We start from the raw sequence: 27,664 nt of genomic DNA, 5'->3' as shown, positions 1-27,664 counted from the left end.
GTGTGGATATTGAGGGCACATACTTGGATGGTATGAAAAAAACCTATTTGAGAGACAATAACTACACCGGAAAGCTTGTGTTTCTTTGGCAAACGAGCTCTAATGAAAGTTTAAACGCCTCGCGGTCCTCACTTGCCACCTTGTGTATCTGCATGTGTTTTAACAACAAGGTTTATTCAGTTTGCTTTGTCCGGGGGGGGGGTTCCATGTATGTGGTTTAGTGACCAACCTGGGTATGTTAACTCAGAGTAAGTGGTAAACCTCCTAAAAGAAGAGCCCTTTGGCTTGGTTTTGCTAGGAGAATGAAGCCATAGGGCTCTTCTATTAGGAGGTTTACCACGTACTCTTGAGTTAACCTACCCAGGTTTGTCACTAAACCATGTACTTGGAATAGCCCCAGAAGATTGTACGCTTGCCTGCGAACTTCTGCATTACTGATGACGATCTTTGGCATCACTCTCTTAGGAATTATTTTATATCACATGTAAAAATAAAAAAAGTATTGCTGCTTGTTTTAATAGTATATTTTTATATTTGCACTTTAGCTCCTGTTGTATATGGTCACACAATTGTGTTATAGCTTTTGTAGCGATCCACGGATCATTCGTTGTGTTTGTATATATGTACGTACGTATTTACTGGATCCTGTTACTGTATTTGCTACACCCATCTCATAATAAAGCTGACTTTGAAGAGAATTTTACTTTTACTTTACGATCATTTCATTTGATTAATCATTTGATGAATCTGGTAATTAGCTGCATATTTCTTAAGAGTGTAATGCACTGCCATGAATACTACAATGGTTTGCTAGAAGGAAACTCCATTCTTCCTCCTCAACCTCTCATTGCTTTAGCAAAATAGAGATACAAAATAATACTTCAGTAAACAACAATTTTATTAACAAAGAAAATACCTGTACTGAGGTACTCTTGTCAAGGCCTCAACACTTCAGTCATATATTTATTTGTTTAGTTTTCTTCTTCTAACAGGGGTAAGGACACATTTGGAATGTTAGTACATCATGACTGATGAAGAATATGTCTTCAATTATTTTCATTTTCTTCTGGAGTGTACTATTCACTATACAAATATTACTGCTAAGCCACAACAGTTAATAACAGACATCCAGAAATGATCCCTTTAAAGATTCCTTTAAAGGTCCCGGGCAGTGTATAGGCCAAAGGGCTGTGGCACTTGTGGTACGGATAGAAAGGGACTTGTCATTTTTTCCCCTCATTTTCATATGCATTTCACTTCGTGGACATTGTCAAATAATTACAACGAATGGTAAACGTGGCTCATTCAAATCACTTGTTCTCTGCATATGTCCTTTGCTCTTCGATTTGTCCGACTGACTCCGAACAAGTCGTTCAATATAAAATACAACGCAAATGCAAAACGTATGCAAAATATCTAACCCTGTGCTGTTGAGCCACTGTGATGCCAGACTTGGCTGGTGATCGAGCAGATTCCACTGTCATCTATTTTTTCCTCCAGAGGAAGAGTGTGAGTCAAGGACGCGACCCATGAGCGTGAGATCACATGGGGGGGCAGGTTTACTCCCTGCTGCTGACGGTGATCCAGGTGTCGTCCTTGGGCGTGGCCACCAGCTCGTACCTGGCCTCCACCACCTGCCTGTCCAGGCCGTGGAGCTTCAGCCGCCGCACCAGACTGCTCAGCAGCACCGTGGCAGCCATGTAGGCAAAACTGGGGACAGGGACAAACAGGAAAAGGAGGAGTTTGGAGGAGTCATGAAGTTTAACGTGCCTAAAACAACATCAGCGGTTATGGTCAGCGGGACACATACAGAAAACATGTTCAATCATACCTCAATGCTCAACATAGGCCTTGTGTTTGTTAGATGTAACATCAGCATGGACAAACCATGGCAGAACACAAAACGTCCTGTTTACCTTAACTCTGGGCAGGCCTGGTTCCCAGAGAATCCTAGAAGGGAGAAGCTTTTTCTGGAGGACTCCTCTTTGAATCGATCAGGGTCAAATCTGAACAAACAAAGAGTGATAATGCAGGAGTGTCCATGGCACCGTAGAGGAGTAGGAAACCCTACTGTACACAAATCAAATCAAATCAAGTCTCGACCTTTTGCTTAGGACTCTCCAACACAAACCTGTAGGGCAGAGGCCACGTGTCTCCATCTTGGAGTACCACGCCAAGAGCATAGATGACGAACGTCTGAAATATGACAAAGAAACCAGTGTCTAAACAGAGCACAAGCATTTCACATGGCCTAAATAAATCATCCACATCAAAAGCAGCAAAGTTAGACCAAGTGTACAGTAATATTTGTACACTTGAACACCATATCTAAAGGGAAAACGACATGTGTGGATTCAGTAACCTCTTTAGGAATGAGATGCTGATCGACTCTCCCCTCAATCTCCTGTAAAGTTGCAGCGATGGGCGTGAGCTTGGCTGTTCGTACAGTTTCATTCAAAACCTGCTGACAGTACCTGTACAGAGTATTGATACACAATGTAAATACATACTTTTATAAGTAGCTCAAAAACGATTGCAAGAAACCAAGACAAAAACCCATGATGCAAAGCAAGAAAGAGTTTGATTGACAGCCACAGTTGATTTTCCTTACTTGAGTTCTGGAATCTTCTCCAGGGTAACAGGCCCCTCCCCCAAGACCTCAGTGAATTCTTTCAATAGTTTCTCCTGCACATCCTCAGCAGTGGAAAGGAAATGGACAGCCCAGGTGCACACTGGGACAACAATCGAGGAACACATTTAATATAGACTCAATTTAGTACAGAAGACAATGAGAAAGATCAATATCCAATAAGAGAGGGAGCTAGTCAGTCCAAACAGCTCTACAAAACAATCACAGTTCACTCACAATTAGCAGTGATAATACAACCAGCGAGAGTGAAGACCATAGCATCCTCCATCACCTACAAGGACAGAGCCAGCAAAAGGTAAGGGAACAAAACTGACTACAGTAAAGAAAACTCGACAAATTTCACAAGGGTGAGGATACAGGTGCTTCTGAAAGATGTGTGCATTGACTGCAGTGTTGGTCCAGTGTCTTTGTTTACAAACATACCTGTTTTTCAGAGACTTTTGCCTGTATGAGGGAGTCAATGAAGGAAGACTGGCCAGAACCGTGCCCCTTGATATCCCTCACCACAGACTTCAAAACCGACTCCATGTCTGCTAACGCTGTTGGCACACACACGCACACACACACACACACACACACACACACAGAAACGCATACACACACAAACAAAAACACACACACACACACACACAGAGTAGGTTGTGGGTTACACCACATGAAATTAAGGGTGACATGATAATCTATAATCCTGAATGAGTAGAGAGAAGAGAGCTCTGCCCAGGTGCCTACCGCTGTCATAGTGCCCTTTCCTGTTGGCACTCTTGTCCATGGAGCCATCGAGGTAGCCTCTGCCGATCTCCGACCAGATCTAGTGACATCACCGAAAGGGCAGGGCAGTGTCACAACCCTGTTGCATTAAAGGGTGTCGTCGTGTTTTCCGACACTAATGTCACTTTATTGGCATGTGTGTTCTGTATGAATCTATGCAAATTAAAATAGCAACTAGACAGCGGTACAGGCTCCATTAAGCAATGCTACGTTGAGTTGCAGCACATGCAGCTAGATAGCCAAACAATCATTTGTCTAAGCAGATGCCTTAAACATAGGTACGTATATGGAAACCCAGATGTCACACCGCTTCGTGGTTCTTTCGGAAGCGGATGACCTCAGCATCATCGCGGAATCGGTCCCCCAGGGCTAGCTGAGTGACAGCCTTCATAGCCAATCCGAGGAGGTGAGAACAAAGGGGTGTGTGCTGGGACTCGGGGTAGGACTGCCATTTGGTCACTAACTCCTCCACCAGCTGAGAGAGGAAATGGAGAGAAAGAGAAAGAGACAACACTCCTTTATTAAACCATTGGCATACATTACATCATTACACAACAGCACAAAAACCTCAACCACAGGCCTTTATCATCCTATTAACTCCACAGAACAACACAACTAGGTGGATGCACGTCAGTGAGAGGAACATGTCAGGGTGGAGGGTCAGTCACCTTCAGCAGCAGGGGGAAGTTATTCTTCAGGGTGGTGTTGATGGCACTCTCATTCATCTTCCTCCTCAGCACCGTCTCTGTTGCTCCTGCACTCGAGCCAGACTGGTAACCAAGCAACGACTTCAGCATCGTCTCAAAAGAGTCCGCTATGAAACAGTACATGCATGGTAAGTTCCTATAGGAGATACATAGGTATAGTTGACCAGTACATGCATTGTAAGTTCCTATAAGAGCTATATAGGTATAGTCGACCTTTACATGGAGTACGTAAGTCTAAAAGGAGTGAAAATGTGCATACGCTGAAGGGGAACCCACATCAGAAACAGAGAAATTCCACAAAAGTGGAAAAAATCTTTATCTAAAAGAACTTAGCAGTTTTGTACCACTCTAGAAGAACTCACTGGTTTTGTTGGGGTTGATGTGTTGTCTTAACTGATCCACACTTCCCAGACTGACCACCGGACGCCCGCCGAACCAGAAGGACGCCACTGGGCCAAACTGGTCATGAAGGCCCACCAGGAATTCATGCAAGCTGCCTTTATTGACAATGTCCTGCAAGTTGCCATCCCTGATGAAAGACACAGAAACCTGAAATAAAAGGTAGAACCCTGGGGAGCTGCAGGGACATGGAAGGCAATGGAAAACAACACTTACTTCTCCTCAGTGGGGTTGAGGCCAGGGATTCCAGACGCTCTTCTTGAAGACTAAAGAAAAACATAATTCAAGATACTTAAGAGTGGATGTTACGATGCTCTGGTGTAGAACTTAGACAAACGTAATGTGGTAGAGGCCTACACATTAAACTATTATTCTTCCATGTATTTTATATGTTAACTCATTCAGAATTGTCCAAAAGACTTTAAACAACGGTATTTGTCCAAGTGGATGTAGTGCTCTATAAGGCAATCTAGTTGTTGTATTTATATGAGGATCTAAAGTCATAAAATAGTGCGCTAACAAACTGTCACAGTTGGCATGCAAACGAAACCTCGCCCAAGTTAGTGTTATGAATACGACTTTCTTACCGGGTATAAATAAAGCACCGCACCAACCAGGATGACAACAAATGTCACCGCAAATATCACAAAATCAAGCATGCTTTCTAATTTATTTAGGAAAACTCATCACGTTGAGTAATACGTTTATTCAGTGTCAGCAAGTCGTACTAAGTTATATTACTGGCTAGCAAGCTTGCTGCCAGCTACCACGTCTACCAAACATCCGTGAATGTCTGAGCTTGACTATTTTTCCTAAATCGAAAGGAAAAACAATCTTACTACCGAGCAATCGATCGGTTAGATTCACTACTCATAGGGTAATAAGGATTCAGAAAACTTATTTTGATGAGAAATTTGCATGCTGATGAGAAGGGTATGTAAAAAAAAAATACAGTGAGTAGCCTATATCAAATAAAATAAAAATAAAATAAAACTTTATTTATACGGCGCATTTCATACCAGAAGTGGTAGTGTGAAGTATGTTTCAAATGCAGCTTTAACCACTTAAAACGGTTTTCGGACATTCTTAATTGAAGGGCGTTCCCAATTGTGGCACAAATTAGAGAACAGCCTATAAATAAGAATGTCAAAGCATGGAGGAGACAGGTCGAGCCATGTTGAGAGGACTACGTTTGAGCGCGGTACAAGCACTGTTTGTGTATCTCTGTTTGTGCCAAGCCCAATGGCAAAGCAGGCAACAGGGACAGGGACAGTTAATCCAACGACAGCCCGTCCAGAATCAACTTGTCCAACGGCAAACACCTCAGCAGGGGAGCAAGCCGTCACATGGTGTGGACCCTCAAACCAAAAAGCTTTCCGCTCCCTCTCAGAGTTGTCAGGTAGAAGACTTTGACCGGGTCAAGTGCGGGGAGCCAGCAATAACTAGCGCTGAATGTGACGCTATCAACTGCTGTTTTGATGGGGGCCTGTGCTTTTATGGATTGGCGGGTGAGTACATTTTAAATCCTGACCTTGGTCTTTAAAAACCGCACGTATGTGTTTGGATGTGTCTGCAACATGCCCTGTTATGTCGTCCTAATCAGTGACGCTGCAGTGTACCCACGATGCCCAGTTTATAGTTGTGGTTGCCAAGGAAGCCACTCTGCCTCCCCTCAGTCTTGATTCCATCACCTTTGCTGAGGAAACGGGGGCTTTCTGTGAACCTGCTGACACCACATCAGCATTTGTCATCTACCAGTTTCCAGTCAGCGGCTGTGGTACCACCATGACGGTGTGTGAAGTGGTGTACATTTAGTTGTATGGCATATATTAAGTATAGCTTTGGTCAGCCTATCTTATTAAATTAAGTGTTTATCCTGATAGTATCTTTTTTTTTTTGCCATATATATATATATGACAGGAGGAAGATGACTACATTGTGTATGAGAACACCATGTTGTCGTCCTATGAAGTGGGGATGGGACCTCGTGGTTCCATCACAAGAGACAGTTCCTATAAGTAAGTGTGAATGTGTGTGTGTGCGCAGGTGTAATGCTTTGGACCAATTTCTGAAGCATCTGACACTGGATCTGATCTCGTGTGTGTGTGTGTCCCTGCTAGGTTGATGTTCCAGTGTCGCTACTCTAGTAGTGCTGTGGAGGCTCTTGTGGTTGAAGTCAACGCACTCCTTCCCCCTCCCCCAATATTCCAGGAGGGGCCCCTAAGGGTTGAGCTCAAGCTAGCTAATGGGGTTTGCACAACTAAAGGATGCACAGATGGTTGGTTTTTCATGTTGTCTTGATGTCTGCCATGTTTTCTTTAAAATATGGCGAATACAAGCAGTTTAATGGTTGCCACTGTATTTGACTTGGAGGAAACCCATAAACTACTTTGGTTGTCATTGTCCAGAGGATGTGTACAGTTCGTACTACACCGAGGCAGAGTACCCAGTGACCAAAGTTCTGAGAGACCCAGTCCACGTAGAAGTGCTCATCATGGAGAGGACTGACCCAAGTATCTTCCTGCTTCTGGACCACTGTTGGGCCACCTCCACCCAAGACCCCCTCAGTCTTCCCCAGTGGGATCTTCTGTTTGACGGGTAGGTGAATTGCATGTGTTTGTGCTTAAAATCTAGATGAGATTTTACATCTTGTAACCACAGTACATCTGTGTGTGAATGTATTCTAACGAAGGTGCTCTCTAGCTGCAAGCTGATTGAACCGATATACCACCAGATTGGAACAAAGTCCCTTTCCAAACGTGCTATACTGTGGTCATATTTGTGAAGAATACCCCAGCCCTGGTCCCTGCTTCCTTGTTAAAAAAAAAAAAAAAAGCATTTAACCATAAGTTGGCTGGCTGTTATTTCCTTTACTGAGGTGCCCATACACAGAGGACCACTACCTGACGACAATGGTACCCACCTCTGGGCTTCCGTACCCCAACCACCACAAGCGCTTTGTTGTCAAGATGTTCACCTTTGTGGACCAGGACTCCCTCCTCCCAGTGCAACAGATGGTAGGCACAGCTCTTTACATGGCCAGGGGGACTCGTTTGGGTTTGCTTTCTCTAAAGGGATTGCTTCAAATCATTGTAGAACAGCTTCTGGAAATCTTCCATGACCTGCTTTTGAGCATGCAGTCTGTGATTACAGCGTGGGCTGAGTAAGTAATTGTGTGGAAATGGAATAAGCAGGGTGTCTAATTGGGCCATTTTTATTTATATTTTTTCCTTAACAGGTGTTCATTCACTGCAGCACATCCATCTGCTACTCTGCTGGTGGAGACCACTGTAGGCAAGCATGCAACAGGAAACGTGAGAAACCCTTCACTGTAATCACTAGTCATACTGTCGCTCCATGGTCCTTCTAAAGATTAGTTTGGCTTTAATGCATCCTGAGACAAGTCAAGCCTCTGAGGGTGGCTGTGTTGGGGAAATTGGGCTGTTAAGATTTAAGTTGGTCCATGGTAATGGATTCTAAGAATTCATGCAATTAATCTAATGAAATGTTTTATGCATTTTTGAAGTCTGCATGTGGCTTGGTGTTTACTCTTGAAGTAATTTACCTGCTCTTTGTTGCCTTGACAGGACGAGCCCTTGACGCTGTGATCGATTCCCCCAGACAAGTTGTAGTCTCTAGTGGTGAGGTAATCATGATTGAAGACTGGCCAGTTTTTAATATGAGCCGTTCAGAGGGGCCAGTTTCCAGAAAGGGTGAAGGCCAACGAGTCGGTGAGTCAAAACGCTAACTCCTCTTTTCTAAGTGATCGCATTGGCCTTTGTTTCAGTTTGCCAAAGTGACCCTGATTTTCCTCTTCCTTTAGTGTCAAACTTGACCAGCTATGGCATACTGGGTGTGATTGCCGTGTCCATCTTTGGGACCTCTGGTCTGGTGGCTGCACTCCTCTGGAGGAGGAAGCCACGGCTGCAGACTGTACGAGTGTGACCTGAATACTAAATAAAAAAAGCGCTATTCAACTAATTGCTGTTTGTCTTTATTTTTTTGAAAAGTGTTCTATTTCAAGTAGGACTCCATGGGATTCATTTGATCACTGAAATTGATTCTTTTGACCTCCAATATTAACTCCAGACTTTTTTTTTTTTTTTGGCAAAAGGAAGGGGTAAGAATGAGGACTGCCAGATGTATAGTGTCAGATTTATTTAAAAAAAAGCATAATTTCAATATATCACAAGTATCAAACCGCCAAACACTATATACAATGTCCATACAAAAAATAAGTAAATTTACATAACTGAAAGGTAGTACATTTTTAAAAAGGTGCGATCTGGTGCAAAGACCCAAGCTTGTATCAGACAGGCATGTCTGCTTTCTGTGGGGGCTTGGGGTACTCCACTTCCATAGACAGAAGGAACTCTGAGCAAAGCAGAAGACAAAATGAATCGATCAGATCAGACTCTAAGAAGTTTAAAAATGCATTGTTAAACCGCGAGGCTGCGTGTCTTACCCTCGGTGTAGTCTGTCTCTGGGCCAGTGGAGATCAGTGCCCATGCCAGCCCCACCATCAGGGTGACGGCCAGGTTCACACCGATCCAGGGGTACAGGGTGGTATGCTCTGAGCCCGGAGGCCTATAGGTCAACACAGACATGCCTTTAAACGCTGGTGGATATTTGTGAACTGCAACTTGTACTTTCCGATGGTACGATTTGAGCGTGGGGGCCTGAAATGACGCAGTATTCACACAGCCTTGCATGGCTGATGACTCATTTCATAAATATCTCTTTACCCTACGGTGTGATGCAGCGAGAGGCTAAACGGGGCACCGACAACATTAACATGGTGCAGGTGTACCTAGGATTGGGCTATGTCTGTTCATTTGATAGCCATTATCTGGCGACACTCAAGTATAGGGGAAGGAGGAGGCTCACCAAAGGGTTGAATTGGAGCTTGGGTAGAGATTAATGCGATCGCTGGTCATCTGCTGGCTCAGAGTGAGCACCAATGCAGCAAAGTATACTGCGGAGAAGAGAGACAGGAAGTCAGTGTGAAAAGCCGAACCCTTGTCCAGTCACCAAAAACAAGGTATCACCTGTGTGTTGTGTTCTCCACTTACGCAAGGAGGCGAGAGCAGCTGGCTCCAACATGAGCAGACTCCTCATGGCAATGGTGGCTTTGGCCAAGTTCAGCCTGTGCGGGGGAGAACAGAGAGGGAAAGAAGCGAAAGGATGTCAAGAAAGAAGGCCAACCTGGCGGCACACTATGGGTGTAAACCCCAACCACAATAAAACAATACAAGATCTATTAGTGAAATAGATATACTGTCAATTACACACCCTTGATTGTAAGTCCGGAAAAAAAAAAATCGGCCTAATTCAATTCCGTTTCTATATATAGCAACCTTAAGAATAAACATGTGCTTTAAATGTAATGTAATGAATGTCAGTGTAAGGTACCTGTCAAAAGCTGACACTGTGCTTAGGGCCAGCAGGAGGTAGAGCAGGGACTGGGAGGGGTAGGCCAAGCTGTGGTACTGCTGAAGCAGGTTATTCAGGGTGCTAAATTGTTCTCCAGACAGAACGTAGATCACAATGACGTTCCAGGCGGCATAGCCAGCCAGGAAACCGTGAGCGAACAGGCCAATCACCCTACAAAGACAACAGAGGACCTGCTCATCGAATTGGAAGGACTAATGCATACAGTCCATTCAACCTTACTAATAAATCGCCTAGCTATAGCCTTAGTATCACGATCCTTTCCATAGTATAGTCTTCTGTGTCTGTTCATACTGCTCTTCCCAAGAACACGTTTATTTATGTATGCAAGTTGTCTACAGAGGAAATGGAAACTTGAAAACATTTTGAAATTATGGTAGGACCACGCACACAAACACACACACACACACACACACGCACACGCACACGCACACAAACACACACCACACACACACACACACACACACACACACACACACACACACACACCTATATCCACTGTGCACTTTCAGTGAGACGTCTCTGGTGGTCCACATGGACTGGATGTCCATGAAGTTTGTGTCCAGCTGATCACTTGCCATCCGTTTGTCTATACGATCAGCAGCCTGGAAGCGTCCTACACACACACACACACACACACACACACACACACACACACACACACACACACACACACACACACACACACAAGTTATGTCAGTAACAGTAAAATATTTAATGGATTACTGAACAGGCAGAATGTAAACTCACTGCCATGCTCCACAAACATCTTCCCCACTGGCTGGCTCTGCCCCGTCGGGGCGGAGAACAGGGAATGCTGGGGGATTGGGGACTGGGCGTCAGAGATGATGTCATCCTCCTCCACGTCCAGGTCATTAACATACGGAGTCTCCACCACCTTGGGCTTCCTGGATTTCACAGAGAATTTGTAGAATTATTCCATTTAATTTTTATTTCATTTCATTTGTTTATTAACTAATATACTATTACTATTGAGATATGTCTGAAGGTGCGTTACAGAAACTGAGGGGGCTTATTAAATGATGACTTAAGACATTCAGCAATGAAAGCAATATTGTATGACAGCATACGGCATAATGTTGACAACAGCACTGTCAATACCCAATGATACTGTATGATGGCATACTGTCAATAACGTTGACAACAGTACTGTCAACACACAATGATATTGTATGACGCCATACAGTCAATAATGTTGACAACAGTGCTGTCAATACCCAATGATATTGTATGACGCCATACAGTCAAACAGTGCTGTCAATACCCAATGCTACATTTTAGGTTAAAGCAGCTTGCTTGTCACTGTTCTAGTTGTTTCCCCATTGAGGTCAGAGGTCATCAGAGGTCATCAGAGGTCATCAGCTTCTCAGGTCCTGCCTGTAGAGCACTCACTTCTTCTTCCTGGATTTCCGTGGTGCTTCTTCTGCGTCCGTGGTCTGCTCTGCAGCATCTGCAGCATCTCCATTCACCAGGCCGGCCTGGTCCCCCTCAAGATCTGAAGTCCGACGACCAAAACCCAGCATTCAAAAAACGGTGCATTCACACACACAAACACTTCCACATGTAGTCTTTGGAGAGTGGGGCAATGAGACCAACTACGCGTTGAGGAGTGAAATGACTTGTCCAAGTAAAACACTGAGACTGGGTTTTTCCAGGATCTTTCTGTCTCACCGAGGGTCTGTTGTTTCTTTTTCTTCTTCTTCCTTGCAGCAGGGACTTCCTGAGGCTCAGGGGTCAAAGGTGTTTGGCTCACGGACTGCCTACGACTCGCCACACCCCCCATCTCCATCCCAGTGTCTGCATACACACACAGAAATGACAAACACCACACACACACACACACACACACACACACACACACACACACACACACACACACACACATGACAAACATCACACACACACACACACACACACACACACTCAAATAAGACTTGCTGAATATACAGTAAACAGTAACCAGGTCTCTTAAAACCTTCTGTGCAAATATGCGTAACCTTATGCAATTCTAATGAATGTGTAATTGCGTTGCTTACCTCTGGCCATATCTGTTATTACCTTTGATATACCTTATTCAATTGTATTCCGCTTTATTCACCTTTCTGCTGAAGCCCTTGGTGCTTACTTTTTATTTAACTAAGACTACGAGTTTAAAAAAACTAAGAGTTAATATTATTAATGTCTGCATTAAATGGCCAGCTACTCACCCTCCATGTCTTCTGTGCCATCTGGATCTTTCTTGGCCTTCTTCCTCCTGGACCTGGGCACCTCATCTAAATATATATATATAAATAATATACATACATAATATGTATACTAATAATATACAAATAATATCACATCACAGTATGTCATGCTTTGCGTCATTATATCATCAAATATATATATTATTACTATATAGCATGACATACTGTGATGTGATATTATTTGATATGGTTGTGATATATCATATTGTGCAATAGAAGAAGAGTTAAATATGGACGTCTTTGTGGAAACGATTTGGCTTACGAGATGAGGGAGTTACTCACCCACTGTGTCTTGGCTTCATAGGTGAAAACAACAAGAAAGGAGAGGGAGGGAAAGAGAGAGAGAAACAGCACAGTGGATGGTCAGACCAGAAGAGTACAAGAGTTGAAACCAAAAAGGAAATTGGATTGTTTTACGATGATATGCTATTCTTTAATTAGCTTATCAGGTGCAAGGGGCTAAGAGTGAGAACTCACCTGGCCAAAGAGGGCAGTGTTCGTCCCCGCTGTCAACACCAGAGAGAAACAGACGAGATAACATATTTACATAACTTTATATTATACTGAATGAACTTCATCAAACCATAACCTAAACAGACCACAACAAAGCATCTGTTTGTCTGTCTGTCTGTCTGTCTGTCTGTCTGTCTGTCTGTCTGTCTTGTTTTTCAGTTATGAATGGTCAAAGTCATTTCAGAGTGGAAAACTGTGTTTGACAGATCAAATAATACCCAAATGAGACTCCAAATGGAGAAAAAAAAATATTCCACATACGGTTCTTAATTAAACCAAATGGTCCTGTATTTCACCAGTTTAATTACATGTTATACATTGCATAAGATATTACTAAGGTCCAAGACACGCAATGATGACCTCAGCAACAAAAAACAAGTGTACCCTAAATGAAATAAGATGAAAACTGTTGAGATTTACCATGACTCCTGACCAGTCAAAGAGCAACTATCAAACTATCAATGTCGTCAATCCAACTACGACAGCCAGCTACCTAAATCAACCCAGATACCTCTCGACAGAGGCAAGCTCGTTAATAGCTCAAAGTTTGAATATGCATAAACAGCTAAGAGTGTTCCAGTTTCTGATAGTTTCTGGTACTTACAGACAGTCTCTTCGCCATTCCGTTTAGTTGTTAAACAGACGCTGCCCGCTTCCAGTTAAACGGGAGTAATCCTGAGCTAAATCGGACCACTGGCATCTGCCAGGTATTGGGATTACTCCGACACTGACCAGACACACGGACAGAGAACGGAGTCTGGAGATGGACTCAAACGCCCTTAAACCATAGACATATATACCGGTACGTATATATGACTATGCCTAAAACACCTCAAGGAAGGAAACATCTTCAAGATTTCTCATCTCCTAACTAATGTTACCCTCCATCTTGATAGTTCCCATATGTTCTCACACCCATTTCGTCCTGAACTGAATTGCTCATGACAGAACACTTCCCCTGACATGTTTCATCTGTGTTACATACCAAACGGACCCAACTGTTTTTCTCGCAAACATTATCGCTAATGTATCCATGGCTCAACATCAGAATTCTCTGTTTAGCTAGCTGGTACGTTACTTACTGATGTCTGAGGCAGGGGTGGGAGTTCCCTTCTTCTTGTGCTCTTCACCTAGATAAAGTTAAATAGGGTTTGTACACAAGATTCAAAGAATCAGGGTTGATTTATTTCACATCTTTCATAACCCAGCAAGGCAAAGATAATTAGTTCAGCTATATTAGCAAAACGTTAGCTAGCATGCACTGCTAGCGTTGGCTAGCATCAGTTGTCGACTATGTAAAACAAAACTATTCTGTCATCAGTTTTGCTACCAACCTTTAAGTTTTCAGAATCCATTCCTTTGAAGGCTATTTTCACACCAAGTTTGCATATAGAACAAGTAATACTAGGGCCAAAACTGGTTGCCCTCTTATTTCATGCACACTCCCTTGAGTGCACAAGTTGTTTACTGTTGTCCTGAGATACAAGGAGCATGGCTGCATGGTCGCTTATCTTACCGTAACTCTGCTAAGGTAGGCGAATGTCACATAAAGATCCTAGTATAGTTCCCGTCAAATTTAAGAAATCTAGACATTGCAGACTATTGTAAACAGCAACAACATCTAACAGAATGTTTAGAGGAATTCAATAAATAGACAGCAATTATTTCCCCACATTCAATTTTTATTGATATGACAACTGAAGATCTATAGAAAAAATGTGTTTTATTAGATAGAAAAAAAACATATTTCAATTTCCCCCTGGGTTTTAAGAAATACAAATGTGTTTACTCAAAATAGGACACAACATAAATAGTTTTTCTTTTACTATAAAGATGAATACACATTTTGTTTGAAAAGTAACATGTAAAAAAACCTTTGTGGGTTTACAATTAGTGCACATTGTCTACAGAGCCCTGGACTCTGGATAGGTAGGCCCCATGAGGGTCAGATTTAGGTGTTCTCTTTGGAACACCTGGCGACTCTGTAGAAAGCATGTGTTGTGTTGTGTGGTGTGATCAAAGCAACCAAGGACAGGACACGTCTAAATCTATCCAAAACACTGCAGTCTGCATCACGTGTTTAAATACTGAGCTCTACTTGAGAAATACATGGTAAAAGGCCATGTCACATTAATCATTTTGTGAATAAATTTGGTTGGCTTTCATACATTTTTTGGTATCACTGAATAAATACATCTTTGGAGACAAATTGACACTTTAGATGGTAATGTCCAAGAAGGCATCATTTTGTTGTCTTTCCATTGCACCATGAAGACACATGTTGTTTGTTTGCCATCATGTCAACAATCTCATCTCTCCTCTTATTTTACTGGTACTGTTCATCTTTTGTGTTCGCCTCAACTCAACTGTTTGCATGTCATCTCAGTTCCTCTTCTTCTTCATACTTCTCTGCTCTTCATACTTCTCTCCTCATCCTCATCTTCATCTCCCTCATCGCTTTCCTTCCTCTCGCCTCGCCGCTTCTCTTTCAAACCTCTCCTCCCTCCTCCTCTCACATTGTCCTCTTCTCAGGACTGGTCAGTGGGTCGTATCTAGAATTCTGGTCAGTGGTCAATGGTCAGTGGGTCGTATCCAGGACGCTGGTCAGTGGGTTGTATCCAGAACACTGGTCAATGGGCCGTATCCAGAACGCTGGTCAATGGGCCGTATCCAGAACGCTGGTCAGTGGGTCGTATCCAAAACGCTGGGACCCACTGCGGTTCCTCCTGTGCCCTCCGGACAGTGGTGAGCAGCTGGACACACGACTCCTGCAGGCTGTCGTTTACGATCACATGGTCAAAGAACTGGTAGAAGTGAGACTCCATCTTGCTGCCGGCCTCCTCTATCTCCTGGAAGTCTTCATCCTGAGAGAGAAAGAAAGAGAGAGAGAAAGAAAGAAGTAGGGGGTGGGGAGAGAAAGAAAGAGAGAGAGAAAGAAAGAAAGAAAGAAAGGAAGAAATTAAGCTAGAATACCATTTCGATTTCAAGGCTCTAAACGGCATTGGATACAGTCTACATATTTCAAACAGTGTCTGAATGAATGAAGTCTAAATTGCAGCTGGCACCATAACCACACCACTACATTGCACAGTGTATCTAACAGTATATCATCACCCTGCAGGAACTGATCATCTCCCCATGGCAGTGCTGGGACCATCTGGTCTACATAAGCGGGTGTGGCCCAGAGGGCAGACTCACTTTGAAAGGCCGGTTGATGTAGTATTTGGTGATGATCTGGGAGTTCTTCCTGGTGAGCTTCATGCTCTCGGCTGGAGGTGGCTTGACGTAGATGATGTAGGCCTTCAGCTCATGCGTCCGCACTGCCTGAATGCCCTGGAAGACACACCACCAATGTCAATGCCAAGAGAGAGTCGACAAAACAACAACAAGTAAGTAGCACAAAAATGGAACGCACATAGACTGGCTGGAGTCAACTGTACAATGTATAGAGTTAAGAACAAACTGAGAAGTAGAGTTGAACAGAAATCAACAGAAGTTTAATGGTGTGGCTGAGGCCGCAATTGGGACACTGTAACAATATTTTGAACCAAGGACATAACTAAGTCTTGAAATTAGGGGGTTGGTAGTGAAATGGAATGGTGTGAGTAGAATGTTTTGGAAAACAATAGTATCAATAATAAATAATCAACCAATGTATAGTGGTACAGATGGTTCATCATATATATGACGTAAAAACCCTTTTGACACTCACTTGGGGTTCAATGTCAATGACGCAGACTTTCCCACTGTCCAGTACTTGCTTGACCGAATCTATGCTGGTACCATAGAGATAACCTTTGTGTTCCCCGTATTCCACAAACCTGAGGGTCAGAGGTCAAAGGTCAACAGTGCCACAGGGTAACCTGGTGCAAACATCAAGAAAAACACTGATAATAAATAGTTACATACATTTTCTCTCAAGAACCAACCCAAAGTGTGGAACTTTACCTATTATTGTAAGCCATATTGTCAAACTGTTCTCTGTTGATGAAGTGATACTCTCTCCCAGATTCCTCATAGCTCTTCGGAGGCCTTGTGGTGTCTGAACAGAAATCAAAACAACAGCAACTGCTGTCAACACACCACTGCCGTTTATAGAATATGCAGCCGACGCCAGTCAAGTGTGGCGGTGGAGGACGCTGGGCTTACTCACGTGGGACTGCTCCCTGGTAGGTCTTTGTGTGTGTGTGTGTGTGTGTGTGTGTGTGTGTGTGTGTGTGTGTGTGTGTGTGTGTGTAGGTCTTTGTGTGTGGCAGTGGAGGACGCTGGGCTTACTCACGTGGGACTGCTCCCTGGTAGGTCTTTGGGTCAACCTCAATGAGCCTCCTGCGGAGCTCGTTCACACCTACGCCAGAGGGACCTGGCGAGACAGAACACACACTGAGGACATAGACACACACACCGTTTAGAACACTGAGGACACACACACACACACACACACTGTTAAGAACACAGAGGAAACACACATATACATATAGAGTAGTTTTGCATGTAATTGGGTTGGATTCCACAACATCAGAACCAGTGAGCCCACTCTTAAGTGTACTGGTGGAAGTTCAATGTTTCAGGATGCCCCCCCCCCCCCTGCAGGATTGTTATCTCATGAGCTGCACCTTCCTCACCTATGAGGGCGATGAGGCGGCGGGTGTCCTCTGGGTGGCGCTGGTAGCGCACCACCTCCTCGTACGGGTTCTCCAAGGCGTTGATGCAGCTGCTGGGGCAGCGGGAGGTGCAGGTCTGGCCGTAGCTGCTGGCCTGGGTCTTATGTCTCCGACACAGACGCAGGCTCCGCCGGAAACCCGCTACGCATACCAACACAAAACAAACACCAAACACAATCAGTTGGTTCCACCGACATCATACCACTCAACTGTTCATACCGCTAAACAGGCTCTGCTTTAATGAAGTCAATTCAAAGACTATCCTCTTTTGGTCCTACTGAGGCATAAACCAAATCATAAGAGTTCTCCTATGCAAATTTCAATGCCCAAGTCAATTCATTTAATGGATATTAATTCCCCCCCCCCCTCCCCCAGACAAAATGTGCCAACCCATCTACCCATTCCATAATAGTAAAATCACAGCTCGAAACCTAATCATTTATCAATTATTAATATGATGATAAATTATAATCAATACAATTTAGGCCAGTTACCAGCGACTGGTGCTACTGAAATAGAATTTAGGAAAGTGGGAGCAGAAACATACCAAGGTAAACTCCCTGGACATTGCTGCTGCACTCACTCTCATCTACAACCCAGAAGCGTACAACATTAGATTAGTGTATGGCAAGGCACGCAGAGCAGATATACAGCATCTTCTGAGGTAAGTAATACTTTCAGAAATCAGTATGATGAGACATGATACGAGGAGGTGGTGAGACACACACACACACACACACACACACACACACACACACACACACACACACACACACACACACTGGGTACACACCTTCCTTGAGCTCTTCTACCCAGCCAACAGGAGAAGAGAAAATGACAAGACAACTTCAGCAAGCACAGCATTTAGGCGCATTGTTTCAGGACATTACACTTGCACACAGCAATAGATAAACATCAGAAGACTGTCTAGGACTTGTATTGTGTGTTTAAATAAGGACTTACCTACCAGATTCAAAAGCTTCTTCATCTGCAGAAGACAGACTGATTACTTATCTAATTCAGGAATAAGATAGGACAGTAGATTTTTTTTGGTTTTTAAATACATCAACATAAGGGCAAGGTTGGTCACCTGTCTCTACGCATCTGACATCGATGGCCATGAGGTCATCCTCTGGATACAGACAGAAGAGATAAGAGAGAAGAGAGATGAGAGATGAGAGATGAGAAAAACAACTCCTGGCACCAGACTAGACTAATGTTTTACAAACCACAGTGCTCACCTTCATCCACTGTGGCCACTATTCGTAAGCAGAGATGAAAAGGAAATCAACTCGTATCAGTACAAAATGTTTCAGTTTTAACAATTATTTTGGACAAAGATATAAGATACAGTTTAGTCTAAGCTTAAAAAAATAAAGTATTTTAAATTGTACAAGTTACATTTTATGTCGGGTTAATTTGGAAAAATTAAAAAATTGAAAACTTGCATTTAGATGATTGTGCACCAACAGCAACAAATAGCTAAGGTCGAGGAGGACTGTGTTTATGTTGACATGTGTGTTTATGTTGACATGTTTGTTTAGCGGTAAAGCTGGGTTCAGATGTAGATGTAGTTCTACTCACAGGTTTGGAGACCAGCTTGAGTTTGGAAAGGCTGTGACCACCATAATTCTTTATGCTTCCTAACAACACACACACACACACACACACACACACACACACACACACACACACACACACAGACAGACAGAAACAGAGCAACCACCAGATGACACACCGATGTATGCATACATTTGTATACGTACCTCATGATGCGTACACACACACACACACACCAAACAGATTACTCGTTTACATGCACAAAGAGGATTACTTACAAAACAACAACTGGTTCACCCTTTTATCTCTTACATTGTTGACTTTTAACCCCGACATATGACAACTGGAGGATATAAAGGGTTACTATGGCAACATGGGTGACCCCGGCGACTCTGACCTCTTAAGCAGGCTGGTTGAGGGGATGAGGCCGGCGCAGAGCGAGGTGCTGGGCAGTTTCTTGGCCTGCCACCAGAGGGCGTCTGTCTGGTCAACGATCTCCAGCACGTCTCCTTTGCGGAAGGCCATGCCGGCGTCTACGCAGGGGATGGCAGGGTCCTCATGGGGGCTGTAGTCTGACATGGCGCGCACGTACAGCTAACAGAGGTGGGGAGTCACAAAAAACAGACACACACACACACACACACAACACACACACACACACAGGCAGACAGAGATGTGGAGACATGCACAACAAGCAAACATGCATACACGTATCCACACAAACAAACAAACAAACAAACACACACACACAAAACACACAGGCTCAGACACACAGGCTCAGACAGACAGACAGAGATGGGCAAAAAGACAGACACACAAAGATACACAGATGGGAAGGTACAAACACATGCAGAAACAGACAAAGGAGTACACACACACACTCACACAAAGGAACACACACAGACACACACAAACACAAAGAGAGACACACAGGAGCACAGAGGAGACGCACAGAAAGACACACACAAACACACAGGCACACACACAAGCGGATACCTCCACAGACAAATGTGCACACAGACGCACACAAACACACACACACACCACACACATACACACAGATACATTTACACACACCAGAACACATTAAGAACTGAGAATATGACCAAAAGGAATATTGCATTTAGAAGCCAAATGTCTGGGATTGTTCAGGCTTGATGTCTATTTATATTGAGTGTAGTACTTTCAGTGATTTAAGTTATTAGGCAGTGACTGATTCTAGAACAGATGTGGTTCCGATCTAGGTCATTTGTCTCATGATCAGCTCAGGTGTGTCTACAGAACAGGGGAGTATTCCAAGTACGTGGTTTAGTGACAAACCTGGGTATGTTTACTCAGAGTAAGTGGTAAACCTTTATGGCTTGGTTTTGCTGGGAGATTGAAGGCATTGGGCTCCTATATTAGGAGGTTTACCACTCACTCTGAGTTAACTTACTCAGGGTTGTCACTAAACCACGTGCTTGGAATCCCCCCCCCCCCATGAGCAGAGAGCCCCCCAGGAGCAGAGCTCACCATGGTCTGGTTGTTGACGGGCCGGTCAGTAATGGGGACCACTTTGAACATGATGGTGCTATGGGAGCCAGCCTGGAGAGAAAACAATTCCTTTTGTTGTTGCAGGATATTCACAGATGCAAGACACTGGATTTAGCAGCAACACAATGTGTAAGTGTGTGTGTTGGTGTGTGTATGTGTCTGTGTGTGTGTGTGTGTGTGTGTAGGTAAACTAACCAGTATGTTTATTATCTGTTCCGGCTCCAGCCCAAACACAGGATGGCCATTAACCTCCACAAGTCGATCTCCTGCACGCAACAGGCCTACAGCACACAGATGAACAGACAATCATGTAAATAAATACCTACATGTATATCCTTCAATCAATATACTGAAAATAAATGATTATTAATCATCCACAAAGCACCACATACATCTGATTTTTGCTATTGAATTGAGGCAAATGATAATACATTAATATACCTTAATGCTGTAACCTTAAGATGTGTTTTTTTTAAAATAATTTTCACTTCTGTGTGTATGTTGGGAAGGAGAGTGATAAACCCCCCTGACCCCCCACCTCCACACCCACCCCAAACAGCAGTAGGCTGATATAATGTCCTGATAGGTAGTTTCAGCCTTACCACTGCGGTCAGCCAGTCCTCCATGGATGACCCGTGCCACAAAAATCTCCCCTGACGCTCCATCCCGCCGTATTGTAGCTCCCTGAAAAGAGAGCAGATTAATTTAGAGATATCGAGGGGATGTTTACACACATAGGGCTCCAGTGCACATGGGTCTGACGGTGTAGACAGCGTGAGGCGAGAGGGAGGCGAGGGAGGCAAGGGCGGGTGGGGGCGGGCGAGGGCGGGTGAGGGTGGGCGTCTCTCAAAGTCGATGATGACAGAAGCAACGGCTGTATTTAAGAGAGGAGGAGGATGCCATGGCACAGAAAGACAGAGGGACTGAAACAGTGAAAGAATGAATGGAGGAGCGTTGTTGAGTTTTCTCAGCTGATGGTGAAGTAGATGTACTGTAGAAGCTGATCACCAGTAGTGACTCTACTTACCACTCTCGCCAGTGCCCCCTTGTGGGCACCGGATGAATGGATTTGTTTTTTTGTTAATCCACCCTACCGGTTATGTCTGAGAACAAATGTTTCAGAACCAGAATATGAAAGATGGCCTGACTTGATGGATGCCAAGGACACACAATGACAAAAGAGATGCATGCCAGTGTGGATTAGTGAGTGAGAGAGAGAACTAGCATGCGATGAAGGAAGGGTTGCATGTGGATGATTAAAAAAGAAAAAGAAAAACTCCTAACACGATAAGAGAGTGAGCATGAGAGCACATTCACACACACACACACACACACACACACACACACACACACACACACACACACACACACAGGCACACACACACACATAGACACGCACACACAACCACACACACAAATTACTGCCATATGCCCACACAGATGAGTCTGACACACGGCCAAGTTTGGGTCGTCCCGGAGACACAAAGTCGACATGGTGTGCTGATCTGAATGATGCATCACAGAAAGAAAGGAAAGACAGGTGGGACAATGACTCAGGACAGAGGACATGGACACAAATAGGTATATTAGAGCTGCTGCATTACTTTTTTGGAACAGCTGAGCTAGCTGAGCTGAGCGTTTGGATTCTAGCAACTATGACAACAATAGATGCTCTGAGAGGAAAAGTCCTCAGGTACTCTCCCAAACGAATGTTATCACGCTCCAGATGTACTGACCCAAACGAATGTTATCACGATCCAGATGTACTGACCCAAACGAATGTTATCACGATCCAGATGTGCTCAGGTACTCTCCCAAACTAATGTTATCACGCTCCAGATGTGCTGACCAATAGGGATCATGGTCCAGATGCGCTGACCAATAGGGATCACGGTCTAGATGTGCTGACCAATAGGGATCACGCTCCAGATGTGCTGACCAATAGGGAAATGTCCAACGAGATGGTCATCTCCATGATTTTGTGTTAAATGAGGGCATGGGCACCAAAGATTCTTGGTCACTTTATGGCACTCTGTGGTCTTTGGTGAACACCTAGTGACTAAAATACAAAATACAGCAGCTTCATGTAACCATGGTGATGTAGCAATGACACAACATTCCACAGGTCATGAATGAGATGGAAGAAAAAAACAAGGAAGTATTGCCTGTTTGACACCGTGCTGGAATATTCCGGAGGCAGTGGAGAAGAGTGCTTGTGACGGAAGAAGGAAGTATTGCCTGTTTGACACCGTGCTGGAATATTCCGGAGGAGAAGAGTGCTGCTGTCGCTTCACTTCCTCTTCTTCTTTTTCTTCTTTTTCCCCGACAGGCAGCCGGTCGTGTCGTTCTTCACCGGGGCTGGCCATGTGCCGTTTGGCAGAGACGGCTGCCCATCAGCAGCCCTGGCTGGCGACACAGATGGCGTCCTCCTCCTCGCCCGGCCGTTTGGTGATGCGTTAGCAGAGAGCTGATTGGACGAGTTCCCCCGTGGCCTCACTGGCCGCTCCAGGAAGAAGATGTCAGAGCCTGAGGATGAGGATGATGATGATGATGATGATGATGAAGAGCAGGAGGGGCACCTGGCCTGGCGCCGGGGAGGAGAGCGATACACAGGGCGCTTGCTGCGTGGGGAGTTCTTCATAGATGGCAGTTTGCTTACTGCATTGCTACGGGGTACGGCGTAGTCGTGCATGTCGTCGCTGGGCACCACAATATCAGGCACATTGGCAAGAAGAAATGCCCCATTGCTGGAAGCATTGCTAGGCTGAGCAGCACCGTTGGGCACATATCTAGGCATTTGACTAGAACCATTACGGTTAACTGAAGCATCGCTGTGTGGCGTTTCTGTTGAGTTGCCAGGCGACCCCGAGGCATTGCTGGCGGTGACCAGCCCCTGCAGCTTGTCCACGACCTCGGCGAGCATGGCGAGGGCCTGCGCGTTCTCCTGCACGCTCTCGGACATGCGCTCCGTGGCGGCGGCCATCTTGCGGCCCAGCAGGCACACGTCGTTGGTGCTGCGCTCCATGTGGCTGGCCGCCTCCTCCACGCTGGAGCGCAGCTCGTCCAGGCTCTCCTGCTTGGCCAGCGCCACCGGCTCCGGCGGAGCGAACCCCCGACCCGGCCCACGGCCCAGGCCCCGGCGCTGCTGCACGGGGCTGGGGGGGGCTGTGCAGGCCCGTGGGCGGGCGCAGGGGGAGAGCGGGGGCAGAAGGGGCTCGTGGTAGTTCAGAGAGGGGCAGTAGGTGTGGCAGGAGAGAGGGGAGAGAGTCCACGGCTGGGGCTGGAGATAGTTGTGAGGGGAACGGCGGATGTGGGGAGAGCTGTTCACCTCCTCAATCATGTCATCTCCAGAGAGATAGAGAAAGAGAGAGAAAAGGGAGGGAGGAAAGAAGAATGGCGAATGATTGGAGAAGAATAAGGGAGTGAATCGGTTGAAAGAAAAAAGTAGAAAGTTAGTGAAACATGTTTGTGGAATTTTGAGCTCACTGCAGAATCATTCAAGAAATGTGCTGGAAGAAAACTAACAAAACTCAGCACAGAAGAATGAACAGTACTGTTCAGAATAAGCAAAAGATTTGATGTTTTATGGCGGCGTGGGACTTCTTGAGGGACTTCTTTACCAATGACAATGGAGCTGCAGACAGAAGGGGCGGAGTGATTGAGCCCCCCTTCCCAAAATGCACTGCTCTCATGGCACATGTTATAGCCTCTGACGGCGTTGGTGTTGCAGCGCGGCACGGGCGGTTTGGGCGGACCCAGAGTTGGGGGCGGGGGGGACAGCAGACGTGCCGAGGGGAGGCTACCCCTCCGGGGGGCGCGCTGCCTCCCCCCTCCCTGCTTCTCAGCACCAGAACTCCGGCCCGGGGTGAGCTTTTGGCGGGCCAGCCTCCTCAGCTTGTCCCATTGGCTGTGGACGCCCTCGCCGACCCCCTTCTTACACGGATAGAAACACAACGTACAGTTATCACTGCCCACGTGGCACACAAGCGTCTAATGTCTAGCGTCTCCACCTTTCCCGTGGGAACTAGACACAACACATACTGTGCACTTCGGTTCAGAGAGTTTAGAGTTTAGAGTTTCTGAAACGCGTGATGAATGGTCAGCAAACATTCCAGCACTGCTTACTCAGCAAGGACATAAATTGTGTCCATAAAACATATGGACATAAAATGTAGTTGAAACAACCAACTCGGTGTCTCTGTCTGCATAGGGTACACACTACCATGTAAGGATGGGGAGATGTTACCACAAATCAGCCGATCTGTTGTATATGAGCAACTAGCTTCAATGTTTTTGTGGGGGCTATTTCCCTCCAAGTATGCGTGAGGTGCCACTCACCAGAGGCTGGTTGTTTTTGACCAGACAGACGATCCTCATGGCCTCCTCGTCAATGGGCAGGTCCGCGGGCAGAGGGGGCAGCACGGGTTCAAACTCCTTCTGGGCCACCATGTCGTGAGCCAGAAGCAAGGCCTAAACAACATCATTCAGACCCAACGTTAACGCCAAGTCACACAGTAACGTTAATGAACCTCCCCCCGTCTGAACCCACACAGTTCTCAGATCTCTTCCTCACGGCTTAGGGGCATCATCCAGCATATTCTTCCTTACCGTCGGACAGAGCATATACACTCGTCACTGTTTCAGGTGATGAAAAGTTAAAAGGTACTGCCATGTTTACATCCTCATTTTAACCCAGAAAATATGCCTCAGACAGCCTCACTGACTGACCAACCTGCTTGGATTAATGTCTAGCTCAAAAAAGTGAATCTTTTTTTGTACAAAAATAAAATGTAATAGAAAAAACAAAACAAAGAATCAGGTCAATAGCCCCATTTCAGCAGTGATTAACTCCAACATGATCCCGTTTCAAACTCAAAAGAACTGAGCCTAGATTCCCTCTACCTTTCACACTGACCAGGCCAGACTCAGGACCTGTACACCTGTTCATCACTAAGGCAGGTATTTGAGGTTCTTGCACACCTGAAAGTGAGGTCCCCTCAGGAGGTCATACAGCTCTCTGGCGTCGGGGGACGGGCCCACCATAGGTGTCACGTCAGTCAGCACCTACACACACACACATATATACATGAATAAATATATACTCACACACACACACACACACACACACACACACACACACACATATATATACATAGATAAATATATACACACACACACACACATATCTAAACACACCTACCCAAACACACACACACACACCCACACACACACACACACACACACACACACACACACACACACACACACACACACACACACACACACACACACACACGGAGAAGGGGATGGGGAGAGGATGTCTGAACGGGGGCTTAGTCAGTGTGTTAATGATCTGTAGGGTTCGGAGCGGGTGGTGGAGGTTAAGCTGCACTGCTAAGAGCAGCGGGGTAAATCTGACCTTGCGAGACAGACCCGAGGCAAACGGGAGGTAGGGCCTGGGGGACGAGCGCAGGTACTGCTGTAAACATTCATACGCCTGAGAGACAGAGAGGGAAAGAGAGGGAAGGGGGAGGGAGGGAGAGAGGGAAAGAGAGAGAAGGGGAGGGAGGGAGGGAGGGAGGGAGAGATGAAGAGAAAGAGAGAGAGAGAGAAACCAAGAGGAATGATTAAAAGGAGTTGTTCCAGCAAAAAAAGTCTGTGAAACCCAAAATAAGTTCAGAAGGAAAACACAAGGATTTTCTGCAGTATGGAGGTAAACAGTATCCGCTTCTGCCCGATCACTGGTGTCACGCTTAATAAATCAGCATCTCATACGGGGGGGTGACGGGTATTTACAGGGTACAAACTGCGTGCATGAATTTATGTAACACAACACAGATAAGGTGAATGTTTGACACCAAGTCATCCATCAGCCGAAATGTAAATGAACTGATGCTAACTAGTACTGAATGATGTTAACTTGCAGTCCCTAACAGTAATAAAGTGAACCGCGTCCAGTGAAACAGCAAGAGCCTGACCTTGAGTAGAGACTGCAGCCAGGGAGCCCCGAGAAGACTGTAGAGGAGGTCAGCTCCATTGATGTCTCTGCTGATGGAGTCCCTCACCTCCTCAACAACAAGAGCCAGGACCTGTGTCAACCCTGCAGCATGGAGTAGACGTGTTAGAGAACCACGATGTAAAGATGCATTACACGTGTAGAAGGAAACTCACTGCGGGTTTCTCTCACTGTCCAAACACTGGTCTAACAGCATGACAATGGTAGATGAATCTTTTTTTGTGTCTTTTCCTCTCACCATTTTCACCCAGGACGGGGGAGGTGGGAGGATTCGTCTCCAGTGCCGGCCTCATTGTAGGTCTTGCTGTCAAGTGGACTTCGCCTGATCTTCAGAGTGGATCCGAAGAAGTAAAACAACAGGCTCAGACCGGATCCCACTAAGGCACCTGTCCGGATCTGATCCCTGTGCAGAAGATCATTCCCTTACACTTAGGCCAACATCCACCATCCACCCCACAGGTTTATTTCATAGGGTTATATATCTACTGAAGTAATCTTGACAGTGCAATCCTCCTCAGTTTCTGGCAGTGGGGGGGCATGGATGTTTTTAATAGGAACAGTGAATAAAACAAGTTGAACACGACTTTATCCATTAGCGATCTCCTGTTGGGCTTAGCCATGAGCCTAACACAGCACGACCAATCACTGGGTTAAGTACATAAATCCAGCTAGCTTACCTCTTCTTCTCTTCCTCTCTCTCTCTCTCTCTCTTCTTCTCTTTGTGTCTCTGTCGTGTTCTCCTCTTCAACTCACTTCCCTTGCAAATCTCCAAGGGCTTTCCTGTTAAAGTAGAAACGCAGCTTCAGACTCCATGTTGGTCCCCATGAAGACTACCGAGGCTCCGGCGCTGACGAGCGAACGAGGGCGAACAGCCGGGCAATATTCCCTTCTAGAGTGTCTCGGGAAAAGAGGGCAGTAATCCCTGTCTATCCGACTTAATCCCAAGTGAGTGAGTGAGTGAGTGTGTGTGAGAGAGAGAGACGAGTGAGAGAGAGAGAGGGAGAAAGATAGAAAGGAAGAGGGAGAGAAAGATAGATAGAGATAGAGAGGGAATGAGAGCACACAGAGGGGTTTCCTTTTCTCCTCCTCTGTTCTGCAATGTTGCAATGGCGCTCTAAAGCTTCTTAACTTTATTTTGA

General features: G+C 45.3%; 4 protein-coding genes across 7 annotated transcripts; 1 reads left to right on the top strand and 3 right to left on the bottom strand.

The window, feature by feature from the left end:
* Positions 1 to 880: 880 nt before the first annotated feature.
* Positions 881 to 5,496, bottom strand: LOC105901781 (cytochrome P450 20A1). Its single transcript, XM_012829277.3, has 13 exons — positions 5,112 to 5,496; positions 4,741 to 4,790; positions 4,488 to 4,654; positions 4,087 to 4,232; positions 3,726 to 3,893; positions 3,380 to 3,458; positions 3,074 to 3,189; positions 2,867 to 2,921; positions 2,612 to 2,732; positions 2,363 to 2,474; positions 2,132 to 2,196; positions 1,917 to 2,006; positions 881 to 1,710 (listed from the first exon to the last, which is right to left on the bottom strand). The coding sequence occupies exons 1-13, from the start codon at positions 5,181 to 5,183 to the stop codon at positions 1,560 to 1,562; spliced, it is 1,392 nt and encodes a 463-aa protein (XP_012684731.1). The 5' UTR covers positions 5,184 to 5,496; the 3' UTR covers positions 881 to 1,559.
* A 166-nt stretch (positions 5,497 to 5,662) lies between these two features.
* zp2l2 (zona pellucida glycoprotein 2, like 2) lies at positions 5,663 to 8,505 on the top strand. The gene is made up of 9 exons (XM_012829276.2): positions 5,663 to 6,032; positions 6,128 to 6,315; positions 6,445 to 6,542; positions 6,645 to 6,802; positions 6,933 to 7,122; positions 7,403 to 7,541; positions 7,763 to 7,838; positions 8,112 to 8,255; positions 8,348 to 8,505. Exons 1-9 carry the CDS (start codon positions 5,678 to 5,680, stop codon positions 8,467 to 8,469), a joined length of 1,470 nt encoding a protein of 489 aa, XP_012684730.2. The 5' UTR covers positions 5,663 to 5,677; the 3' UTR covers positions 8,470 to 8,505.
* Positions 8,506 to 8,667: 162 nt separating this feature from the next.
* tmem237b (transmembrane protein 237b) lies at positions 8,668 to 14,325 on the bottom strand. 3 transcript variants are annotated; one of them, XM_031558522.2, is made up of 14 exons: positions 14,090 to 14,325; positions 13,838 to 13,885; positions 12,720 to 12,748; positions 12,525 to 12,538; positions 12,204 to 12,269; positions 11,668 to 11,793; positions 11,389 to 11,491; positions 10,726 to 10,883; positions 10,465 to 10,591; positions 9,937 to 10,128; positions 9,597 to 9,670; positions 9,412 to 9,499; positions 8,990 to 9,111; positions 8,668 to 8,898 (listed from the first exon to the last, which is right to left on the bottom strand). In XM_031558522.2, exons 1-14 carry the CDS (start codon positions 14,108 to 14,110, stop codon positions 8,834 to 8,836), a joined length of 1,233 nt encoding a protein of 410 aa, XP_031414382.1. In that variant the 5' UTR covers positions 14,111 to 14,325; the 3' UTR covers positions 8,668 to 8,833. The 3 variants fall into 3 exon arrangements, with proteins under 3 accessions (XP_031414382.1, XP_031414383.1, XP_031414384.1); XM_031558523.2 differs by lacking the exons at positions 13,838 to 13,885; positions 14,090 to 14,325 and adding an exon at positions 13,360 to 13,827; XM_031558524.2 differs by lacking the exons at positions 13,838 to 13,885; positions 14,090 to 14,325 and adding an exon at positions 13,176 to 13,353.
* A 91-nt stretch (positions 14,326 to 14,416) lies between these two features.
* On the bottom strand, positions 14,417 to 27,538 carry mpp4b (membrane palmitoylated protein 4b). 2 transcript variants are annotated; one of them, XM_031558520.2, is made up of 22 exons: positions 27,203 to 27,538; positions 26,764 to 26,928; positions 26,488 to 26,609; positions 25,929 to 26,006; positions 25,490 to 25,573; positions 24,848 to 24,979; positions 21,112 to 21,193; positions 20,705 to 20,790; positions 20,489 to 20,560; positions 19,374 to 19,570; positions 19,001 to 19,059; positions 18,658 to 18,675; positions 18,507 to 18,548; positions 18,384 to 18,404; positions 18,210 to 18,224; positions 17,964 to 18,005; positions 17,378 to 17,557; positions 17,035 to 17,115; positions 16,704 to 16,797; positions 16,468 to 16,576; positions 15,954 to 16,088; positions 14,417 to 15,619 (listed from the first exon to the last, which is right to left on the bottom strand). In XM_031558520.2, the coding sequence occupies exons 2-22, from the start codon at positions 26,816 to 26,818 to the stop codon at positions 15,386 to 15,388; spliced, it is 1,938 nt and encodes a 645-aa protein (XP_031414380.1). In that variant the 5' UTR covers positions 26,819 to 26,928; positions 27,203 to 27,538; the 3' UTR covers positions 14,417 to 15,385. The 2 variants fall into 2 exon arrangements, with proteins under 2 accessions (XP_031414380.1, XP_031414381.1); XM_031558521.2 differs by lacking the exon at positions 17,964 to 18,005 and having other exon boundaries at positions 27,203 to 27,537.
* Positions 27,539 to 27,664: the final 126 nt, after the last annotated feature.

This window comes from Clupea harengus, chromosome 21 (assembly GCF_900700415.2).
Source record: "Clupea harengus chromosome 21, Ch_v2.0.2, whole genome shotgun sequence".
In the NCBI taxonomy this organism is placed as follows: Eukaryota; Metazoa; Chordata; class Actinopteri; order Clupeiformes; family Clupeidae; genus Clupea; species Clupea harengus.
This window is presented reverse-complemented; position numbering and strand designations above follow the sequence as displayed.

Excerpts from the sequence above, each read along its gene's own strand:
- LOC105901781 (XM_012829277.3), bottom strand. The coding sequence starts at position 5,183 with ATGCTTGATTTTGTGATATTTGCGGTGACATTTGTTGTCATCCTGGTT. Across the intron at positions 4,791-5,111 it reads CGGTGCTTTATTTATACCCG|TCTTCAAGAAGAGCGTCTGG; the intron begins GTAAGAAAGTCG and ends GTTTTTCTTTAG. Across the intron at positions 1,711-1,916 it reads CAGGCCTGCCCAGAGTTAAG|TTTTGCCTACATGGCTGCCA; the intron begins GTAAACAGGACG and ends CCCTGTCCCCAG.
- zp2l2 (XM_012829276.2), top strand. The coding sequence starts at position 5,678 with ATGGAGGAGACAGGTCGAGCCATGTTGAGAGGACTACGTTTGAGCGCG. Across the intron at positions 6,316-6,444 it reads GCTGTGGTACCACCATGACG|GAGGAAGATGACTACATTGT; the intron begins GTGTGTGAAGTG and ends TATATATGACAG. Across the intron at positions 6,803-6,932 it reads AACTAAAGGATGCACAGATG|AGGATGTGTACAGTTCGTAC; the intron begins GTTGGTTTTTCA and ends GTCATTGTCCAG.
- tmem237b (XM_031558522.2), bottom strand. The coding sequence starts at position 14,110 with ATGGATTCTGAAAACTTAAAG. Across the intron at positions 12,749-13,837 it reads CACCCCTGCCTCAGACATCA|CGGGGACGAACACTGCCCTC; the intron begins GTAAGTAACGTA and ends TGGTGTTGACAG. Across the intron at positions 9,112-9,411 it reads AGCTCCAATTCAACCCTTTG|GCCTCCGGGCTCAGAGCATA; the intron begins GTGAGCCTCCTC and ends GTTGACCTATAG.
- mpp4b (XM_031558520.2), bottom strand. The coding sequence starts at position 26,818 with ATGAGGCCGGCACTGGAGACGAATCCTCCCACCTCCCCCGTCCTGGGT. Across the intron at positions 20,791-21,111 it reads AGGACTGGCTGACCGCAGTG|GCCTGTTGCGTGCAGGAGAT; the intron begins GTAAGGCTGAAA and ends TGTGTGCTGTAG. Across the intron at positions 16,089-16,467 it reads TCATTGACATTGAACCCCAA|GGCATTCAGGCAGTGCGGAC; the intron begins GTGAGTGTCAAA and ends TGTGTCTTCCAG.